Consider the following 9,741-nt stretch of genomic DNA (forward strand, 5'->3'; position numbering starts at 1 on the left):
AATACAAGCTGCCGAAATGAGTTTCCGTTGCAGGTTGGCTGGGTGCACCCTTCCAGAATGGGTGAGGAGCTCAGAGTTACCCGGGAGGAGCTCGGAGTAGAGTCGTTGCTCCCCCATGTCATCTTTTTCGGATGCCTCCTGGTCGCCTCCCTTGGGAGGTGTTCCAGGTATGTCCTATAGGGAGGAGGCCACGTGGAAGGCCCAGGACACGCTGGAGGGACCATGTCTCTGAGTCGGTCAGGTGTTGCCTCGGGGTCCCCCCAGAACAGCTAGAGGAGGTATGTGTGGATCGGGAAGTCTGGTCATCTCTGCTTAGATTGCAGCCTCCGCGAACCCGCCCAGATAAAGCAGAAGAAAATGGATGGATGGATGGATGGATGTTATGGTCAGTTTGAACTCTTCCTGTTGCATATCTTTTTTATAGGATGGAATCAGCCTTTTTAACACGATTACCTGTTTTTATAACTTCCTTTTTAAACTTAAGCTAATCTCAAGATACCTTTTGGTACATTGATGTACACATTCATAAACAAAAAACTTGCTTTTGGAAGCTGGTATCTGAAATGTATCAGGATCCTTAGATGTTGAATCCAAATTCAAAGAATTGGAAATGAACGATTTTGGATCTGTGCATCATTAACCAAGACTACAGTTTCTGTGCACGAGAGGTTAAACATGCTAGATAGGAAAAACTCCCTGGAAAAGATGCAGATGTTGATGCACATCTAGCCCCCGTCTTCTGTTTTCTCATATATTTAGTATGGTGATATCTAATATTATCTAAACTTGCATTTTCTCACTACACAAAACCTAGTGTCATTTCAGCCAGACATCTATTTGTGCTTCCCTCCTTTAAGCTGATTGTCCTGATCTTCCTCACAGAATCTGATCCTTTTGTTTTTTCTTCTAACTCCAGGACAAGAATAATTTTCCATAGGTCTAGTACCATACAATGCATTTTTTTTTTAAAAAGAAGCAAGTTGTAAAATAAAAAACAAAAAAAAAACATGGAGGTACAGCCAGAAAGGTAGACATAATCCCCATTTTCCTGACTGCAGTCTGCTCATGTTTTCTCCTGCCTCTACGCTCCACATGGCAGGGTAGTTAAAGCACCGAGTGCAGATTAACACAAGGCTCATCAGGAGCCCTGCCCTAGGTTAAGCCCTTCCCCCGTTACTCTTCTGCATGTAAGACAAAGCAGGAGAGTAAAGCTCTGCAATGCTATGCTTTAAGGGAATTCTTAGGAAAATTTACCATTTAGATCCCTTCGTTCGCCCTTTATTTTCACTCTTTATCCTCCTTATTCTCTACTGTCTTAAACAGTAATCTGTATTCTGTTTAACAACTCAAAGTGTAAATCCCACCCATCTCCATTTATTAAATGTTGGCAGCAGAAATCAGGGCTGAGATGTTCATCTGTGCAAAAATATTTTTTGGAAAATACGAATCTCCAAGACATTTTTTAACACAGAATTTAAACTCATTTTGCATGCGGTGGATTTGAAGGAAGGAAGCTGTGATGCTGACAGCTGGTGCTGACCTTGTTTTTTTACCCAAACTGGTTGCAGGCAGATTAGAAAGCCGGTTCTGCACTAATACTACCATCCTCCTCACTCACTAATGCTAGGATTGAATTATAACTGTGGTTCAGGTGCCACATGTGCTGTATTCTTATTCTGACTCTACGTGTTTATCTTTTGGTCACCCCAGGCTCACAGCACAGAGAGGGCTGCCCCTTTTATCGAACATTGTATCATTCAGACACAGCCCTCAGGTAATGGGAGAGACTACAGTTAAGGATTTGTCTAGCGATAGATCAATACATTAGCCAGCTGAAATTTTTGGCCAATATTTGCTTTTTTTTTCCTTCTAACTGCATCTGCCAAAACATGCAGCAATACCTTGATGTCACTTGCATTGCAGCTGCTTTCATTAAAGTTTTGTTTCATAGTTTTTTTTTGTGTAACTTTTGAAATATTAATAATTTTCTGATATATATCCTGTTGATCAAGGAAAAAAGCAATATAAGTTAATATAAGTTAAGTTAAGTCGTTAAGCAGATATCAGAGATCATTTAGACTAGTTTAAGAATAATCAATATTGGCATCAGCCTTAAAAAACCTGTATAGACGTGCTTGATAATTAATTTAGAGTTTGTGAAGGGAAATACTGTTTATCTATGAAAAAATATTCCCAATAAAAATAGCCTGAGTGGTGAACTTTGTTGACTTTTAAGCACTTAATGGTATTTTAACACCCTGATAATTTGCAATATCTCCCACTTAGAAATCATGGAGGGGTCTGAAATTGTCATCTTGGGTGCATGTCCAATGCGAGTGAAAATCAAAAAAAAAAAAAACTGAAATCACAATATATGATTTTTTTTAAACTATTTGTTTGATAAAGATGCAAATAAGTTTTTGAAGACCTAAGAATCAATGTTAATATTTGGTTCCGTAGCCTTTGTTTGCAATTCCAGAGGTCGAACATATCCTGTCATTTTTCACCAGGTTTGCACACACTGCAGGAGGGATTTTGGCCCACTCCTCCACACAGATCTTCTCTAGGTCAGTCAGGTTTCTGAGCTGTCACTGAGAAACAAGGAGTTTGAGCTCCCTTCAAAGATTCTCTAGTGGGTTTAGGTCTGGAGACTGGCTGGGCCATGCCAGAACCTTGATATGGTTCTTACAGAGCCACTCCTAGGTTATCCTGGCTGTGAGCTTTGGGTCATTGTCGTGCTGGAAGACCCAGCCTGGACCCAATGCTCAAACTGAGAGAAGGAGGTTGTTCCCAAACAGCTCCCAATATATGGCACCAGTTTTCCTCTCCTTAATACAGTGCTATCCGCCAGTCCTGTGTGCAGAAAAACACCCCTAAACATGACGCTACCACACCATGCTTCACAGTAGTAATGGTGTTCTTGGGATGGTACTCATCATTCTTATTCCTTAATGGGATTATTACCAAAAGAGATCTATTTTGGTCTCATCTGACAACATGACTTTCTTCCATGGCTCCTCTGGATCATCCAAATGGTCATTGACAAACTTAAAATGCGCCTTGACATGTCCTGGTTTAAGCAGGTGAACCTTTCGTGCATGATTTCAAACCATGAAGTTTTGGTGTATTACCAACAGTAACCTGGAAACGATTGTTCCAGCTCTATTTTGGTCATTGACCAGCTCCTCCCAAGTAATTCTGGGCTGATTTCTCCCCTTTCTTAGAATCATTGAGACACTTGATCTTGCATCTTAAAACCCTGAGATCTTGCATGAAGTCCCAGTCCGAGGGAGACTGACTGTCATCTTTAGCTTCTTCTATTTTCTAATAATTGCTCCAACAGTCTACCTTTTTTCCCCAAGCTGCTTGGCAATTTCCCCGAAGCCCTCTCCAGCCATTTGGAGATGTACAATTTTGCCTATAGTGCATTTGGACAGCCCTTTGGTCCTGGCTATGTTAGTAGTTGGATTCCTAATGATTGTATGGGCTGGAAAGGTGTCTTTATGCAACCTACTACTTTAAACAGCTGCATCTAAGTCAGGATAATGAATAGAGAAGAGGTGGACATTTTGAAGTCAGGCAAACAGGTCTTTGAGGGTCAGAAATTCTGGCTGATAGACAGGTGTTCAAATACTTAATTTCGGCTACATCATACAAATAAATATTTTTAAAAAATCATACATTCTGATTTCTGGATTTTTTTTTTAGATTGTGTCTCTCACAGTAGAATTCCACCTATGATGGCAATTTCAGACCCCTCCATGATTTCTAAGTGGGACAACTTGCAAAATAGCAGGTTGTTTTTCATGTAAGAGGACTTGACCAAAGTGCTTTACAGTACATTCACCTTTCTATGCCTTCTTCGCCCCCTTACTTCACGTGTTCAATACTTTTTCCCTGTGCCCTTTGCCATTATTAAACATAACTTAATTTCTGGACATCTATGGTTTGATTTCTTTTTATGTGTAGATTGCATGGATGACCGACTTCTGGTGAAAATGTCATATCGACATCTTAAAAAAATATACTTACTGAGAAAAATGGTGACATGTTCAATACTTATTTCAACAGCTGGGATTTCTCTACGACTTTTAATCTACTTCATATTCAAAATGAAAGTATGATGTACCTATAGAATACAACATGATGTGTTACTGTAACAGTTCATCACTGAAGTCCAGATATTTAACTGTAGGCAGTTGGTTCTCGCTCATATTATTTGCCCAGAGAGTTTATTAGTGTTATATTTACATTCCACCTTCTGCTGTTGCCAACATTGAAGGTGAGACAATCAGTTGTTGCTAAGCTTCAGACACAAAAGCCAAATGCATTTTGTGGCAATAACTGTTGATTTTAGTCACAGCTCACTCTCTACTACACTCCCAAACTTCCAACGGTTTGCAGCGGCTGCACCAGAGAAAAACTAATTTTGGATTTTTGTTTTAGGCAAACGTCAAAGACTCATACATCTCTAAAGTATAGCCTCCTCATAGAAATTAAGATCATAATCTTAATTTTCTCTGTTCAAAGTATGAGCCACTTTATCAGATACAACATGCAGGAATCTAAAGAGGACCTGCAAGGTTGTTTTGAGGCTACAGACTGGTATGCAGCCCCATGGAGAGGACATCACGGTAATGCAAGACAATGAGTGTGTGACTAATTACATAAACTTCTGTGTAAATAACACCATCTCTAACAGAACTGTGCAATGCTTCCCAAATAATAAGCAATGCATAACAAGTCATTTGAAGCAACTGCTTAACAAGAAAAAAAAAAAAAAACTGCACGAAGGGAGACAGGAAGTTAACGAGGAGTATAAAGAAGCAACTTAAGGTCAAGATTAGAGAAGGCAAGGAGGGATACAGGAAGAGGCTGGAAAACAAGCTCCAGCAGGACAATATCAGAGATGTGAGGTCAGGGATGAAGAAGATCACAGGATACAAGCAGAAGGATGAGCAGACCCATGGAAGTCTGGACAGAGACAATGAACTGAATACATTCTGCAAAAGGTTCAGTTCAGGAACAAGATCAGCATCTTTGTCTACAAATAGTAGACAAAATGTGAGCTGTATTTACATTTAGTTAAAATAAAGGACTACATTTACAGTTGAGTATATCTTATGGAAAATTAAAGAGTGACACATTATGGATGTTCTGCTTACTTTGCTTCTTCGTCTCTGGCTATAAGAAGGCGCATGTGATTTGTGGCAGAGGCTGCTCTCAAGATATCCACAGCTCTGTGAGACAGACAGATACAAAACACTGTAAACATCACCGTAAATTATCAGGAGTCTAGAGCCAGAGCAAGAACTTTGTAAAAGTCACCTTTCACTGGTGACTCCAACTAGACTGTCCCCATTTACTTCCAGGATCTGGTCCCCTGGCAACAGGTTTCCTGTAGATAGAGACAAGAGATTATAAAATTGAGTGATCAAGCAAATATTCAGCTGTATAGAAACAAGTACAAAATTTTGAGTCCTGTCACTTTATGTGGTAGGAAAAATTGCTGCAACACATCCGACTGGAATCATCACAATATCAGTGTTTCTGTCAGTTTTCATCTGCAAAGATTGTCTTGAAAGTAATATTTGGTAACCTTTTTTTTTTCTTTAGATCTCATGTCTTCAGAAAAGAGTTTTTTAGTTCACTCTTCAGAAGTGGTATTTCTTTTGAGCTTTGAGCTCATTGTTCTTCTGTAGGTACTGATGGCTGGACTTCATTATCCTCACATTAACCCAACCCCCCCCATGTTTTGCTGTGAATATGAAGATCTGGTTCCTAAATGCTGTGGTAGTTGTGTGGTGCATTCAGACCAGGAGCGTTCTGAGCATTAAAGCATCTGATTTACAAGGGAAGTCTATAGGGGGCGGCATCGGGAGCGGCACATCTGGGATTCAGGCAGCGAGGGAACTGCACACCCGCACGTTCTGGCATCCGAACATTCGTTTCTTAAAAAAAAATTTAACTAAAGTTAAAAAAAATTTAACTTTAGTTGCTGTACGTCGGAGCATCAACCAATCAGAAAAGCTGATCCAGGAGTTTTTTTTAGGGAAGACAGACACTATCTGCAAGCTGTCATCAAAATAAATAAATATCCAGGAGTTAAACTCCAAAGGTGTAAAAAAAAATGCTGGAAGAATGGATTGTTATGTAGAAGGAACAGATAGTGAGTTCTGATCATTATTGCTGTACTAAAACATTTTTTTTTATAAACTATGGAGAAACTGTTTATAAATACCCAAATTTACTAAAAATGTTAAAACCTGCCGTATTGTAAAAACTCTTTCTATTCACTTCCAGCCTTTAAACCGCAGCAGGAAATCCCCCACAGTCTGGCTGCAGCAGAGAGTTTTCAGCAGGGATTTCCAGCGGCTCCCAACAAGAACTGCAAATTTTAGTAGGAACATAATCCTGATGAACTGACTGCACAGATAATGTTCGGAGGTGAACTTTCTCACTTAAAAACGTGACAAAACTATTTTTTTCTAACTCAAATTAAATAAAGCCAAGCTGCGCGTTTGCTTAAAGCTACAGAACAGAGCAGGTAAACAACCAGAGCGTCGAAGCGTCAAATCAGCTCTACCAGCGTTTAATTTAGCGTCTGACCAAGCGTCCAAATTTAGGCATTTAATCGTTTTTGATGCTCAAAATGCTTTAGGTGTGAACGCAGCTTAATGGCTGATATATCATGACGTACACACTCATAAAACTTCCCCTTTTGTCATATTAGTCCACGGAATTTGTTTGCCAAAAGTCTTAGAGATCAACATAATTTTGGTGAGTTTAGGTGGGTCTTTCTGCTCTCTGGGTGAGCAGGGGTCCTGGTGGAATTCTGTCCAAGATTCTCTTTTTCCTATTGTTGAATCATAAACTCTTCTACTTTAGATATTTGTATTGCGTTTTATCACCATAACATTATCATTTAGTACAATTCAAATATTATTAGTTTGTCCAAAATTCTTTTAATGCAATGCAAAAGGAGAGTAAAGTTCAGATTGTTCAACTCCAGCAAAATTACCTTTCCTTTCAAATAATTCTCTCTAATCATGGCAGTTGTATTGCTAGAGAACCTGTCTTTCATATCACTTTGCTACAAGAGACACTTTGCATTGAGGTGAGATAGAAATCACTTGCTCCAGTCATATTCTTGTTCAGTGTGAACGTACCATTATATTTGAAATATTCAGACCTCGAGTCCCCTGCTGCATTAACAGATACATTCACTTATAAGAAGAGTCATTTTCTTCCGATTTTGAGTTTTTATCTTGTTTTCAGTTACCTGTATTTCACATGTACATATTCTACAAATGTAATACATGGAAACTGAATTATAAAGACCATAAACAAAAGTTTCAGGATTGGTTTGAAATGTTTTCCCCCTTGAAATAAGTGGATTGTCTTTTTTATAAGGAGTGAAATGGAGGTTTGGAGAACAAATGTGTGATTTAAAGATGAGATAAAGTCTTGCCACTCCAAGCAGAAATACATCATGTTGATGAGGAGCATCCATGCATAATCAGGTCACTTTGCTTTATTCCAAATAACTTGATCCTGTAACAAGTATTGACATAAAGGCCGATACGATTATCACGCTAGTAATTGTTCTTGTTTTCATTGTAAAAGGTAACAAATTACCTGTTACACACTTTTATGGTGTTTCAATTTGGGCTAAAACAATTTACAAAATTAATCGATTATTGAAATAATTGTCAACTAATTTAGTAACTGGAGTATAGAGAATGTAAAACATGCCTTTAGCTGACAGAGCGACACACTTAGAGCAGTACTTAAACCAAGATTCTAAAAAATATATAAACATTTTGTATTTAAGATTGAAAAAAATTATTTGTCCATAGGCTCTATCAAGAACTCCACAAGTGGGGAAGTTTGAGTTTCACCTGGTTTAATTTAATAAATATCTTCTTTAAGGAACCTTTGGCTATCCAATTAATCAAAAAAATAATCGAATGATTAATCGAATAGCAAAACAACTGTTAGTTACAGTCCTAGTTACAATGTTACTTATAGTTTAAGGCTATATATTCATTGATCTAACATGAAGTCCATGCAGTAAGTCCTTTCCGATGCTTTTGTCAACAGAGAAAATCATCAGCAGGAACCACATTCTACAAACCACTATAGAGCTGAGGATTATATTACATGCGGGTCCTAATCCTCTCTGTTATTCACCATTCCTGGCATGTGTAGACTGCAAAGCTATCTTAGCTGGTTATAACTCTGCTCAAATACATTCAGCTATAGGTTGTAGATACAAAGATGTAAGCAAACTGAAAGAATAAACAAGCAGCAACATGCCCAGGATGTACGACAACCAAAACATAGACAATAGAGGGATAGAGATCTGCTTTTAAGCCAAAAATTATTCCTATTTTTATGAACTTGGTCATGTGTATATTTACCTTTTCTTTATTGGTGAATTTATAATTGGAAATAATTAGTGAATGAAAATTAATAATAACATCCCCTTAACTGTCTTGGGGTTAGGCACTAAGGCCTTATATGTATAGCTAACAATTCAGCTTTTCTGATTTTGATGTTTAAAAATCATAAAGTCAGGCTTTATGTGCACATTCTATCATGGTAGGGTGAAGGTTTTTGAGCACCCAAATGCAGAGATCAGGAGGTAGAGGTGAGTCTTGAAGATTTAATAAGACAACTGAGGCAAAAATAAAAAGTACAAAAATACAAACAACCAAAAACCAGAAAACACCAGGGGAAACTCACATGGGAAACTAGAGATGAGGAAGCAGCAAAACAACAAGGAATCACCGGAGGTGGTGTATATAAGGGAAACAAAACAAAGGATGGACTAGTGAGCTGAATATGGAGCAGGTGTGAGTGGAACTAACATGAAAAAAGCCAAGGGGAAAGGAAACAAGCACAAGGCGCGAACAGAGAGTAAGTAAATACTGCTTGTTTATAATGGAAAATAAACCAAAGCTCAACAAAACAGAATAACTAAAAACTCAGAGTCTCAAAAAGGGATAACCATCACATGCTCTAGTATTTTACAGACTAAAACACATTAGGACAACACCAAATAGATTTAAAAAAAATCTCAAGGTGGAGAAATACTTTTTGTCACTTTAAACTCAATAAAAACAATCCTTAAAGTGAGAATATAATCATGTTAGGGCAGAGTAAAACACTTCCACTTGTTGTTCCATACGCCATGATCATGGTTTTTGGATATTGGAATCCAGTGTCTATATTTCATCTTGACATAATGACCAGAGGAGAACTCGCACTTTTGGTGAATAACTTTGGCGACCTCTGTGGCCCCCACTTTTCAGCCAAGGCCTCCACAGGCAGGTCACATGGCAGCCCACAGAGGTGTGACCAACCATCCCCCTCTGTGTGAGGACAGACAAAATCACAGAACACACAGGATTCTCTCTCTTTTTCTCTTCTCGCTTGCCCATGAAGCTGTGGTCCATCTCCAGCAGGATGGAGATCTGGGCCCCAGAAGACCCGGATCTCCAGAGTCCTCAAAGATAAGTCATCATGGACCTTTTAGAACCAAACTGCAGCAACCTTTTGCGACACATTTCTCTTGAGTTACAGAACTTGTAGAGCCAAACTGGATGAGTGGAATCCTGATGTCTATTCTCTGCTAGCTATTTCAAAGAGGGTAAAGAATCATTTGTCTAAAGGTTATTGGTTGTTGATTAAGCAAATTGTTCAATAAAACATTATTTGGCCAAATAATGTTTTATT

The 9,741-nt window shown here is 38.5% G+C and overlaps 1 protein-coding gene across 1 annotated transcript in view; it reads right to left on the bottom strand.

The window, feature by feature from the left end:
* The window catches only part of LOC107100970 (syntaxin-binding protein 4-like), a 158,732-nt gene that overhangs the window by 76,088 nt on the left and 72,903 nt on the right, over positions 1–9,741 (bottom strand). The window contains exons 3-4 of the mRNA XM_015399683.1: positions 5,329–5,398; positions 5,166–5,240 (exon numbers count right to left, since the gene is read on the bottom strand). Of these exons, the coding sequence (XP_015255169.1) occupies positions 5,166–5,240; positions 5,329–5,398 (145 nt within the window). The remainder of the gene's footprint in view (positions 1–5,165; positions 5,241–5,328; positions 5,399–9,741) is intronic.

The sequence above is a fragment of the Cyprinodon variegatus genome, unplaced genomic scaffold, assembly GCF_000732505.1.
Source record: "Cyprinodon variegatus isolate N-32 unplaced genomic scaffold, C_variegatus-1.0 Scaffold1038, whole genome shotgun sequence".
Classification (NCBI taxonomy): domain Eukaryota; kingdom Metazoa; phylum Chordata; class Actinopteri; order Cyprinodontiformes; family Cyprinodontidae; genus Cyprinodon; species Cyprinodon variegatus.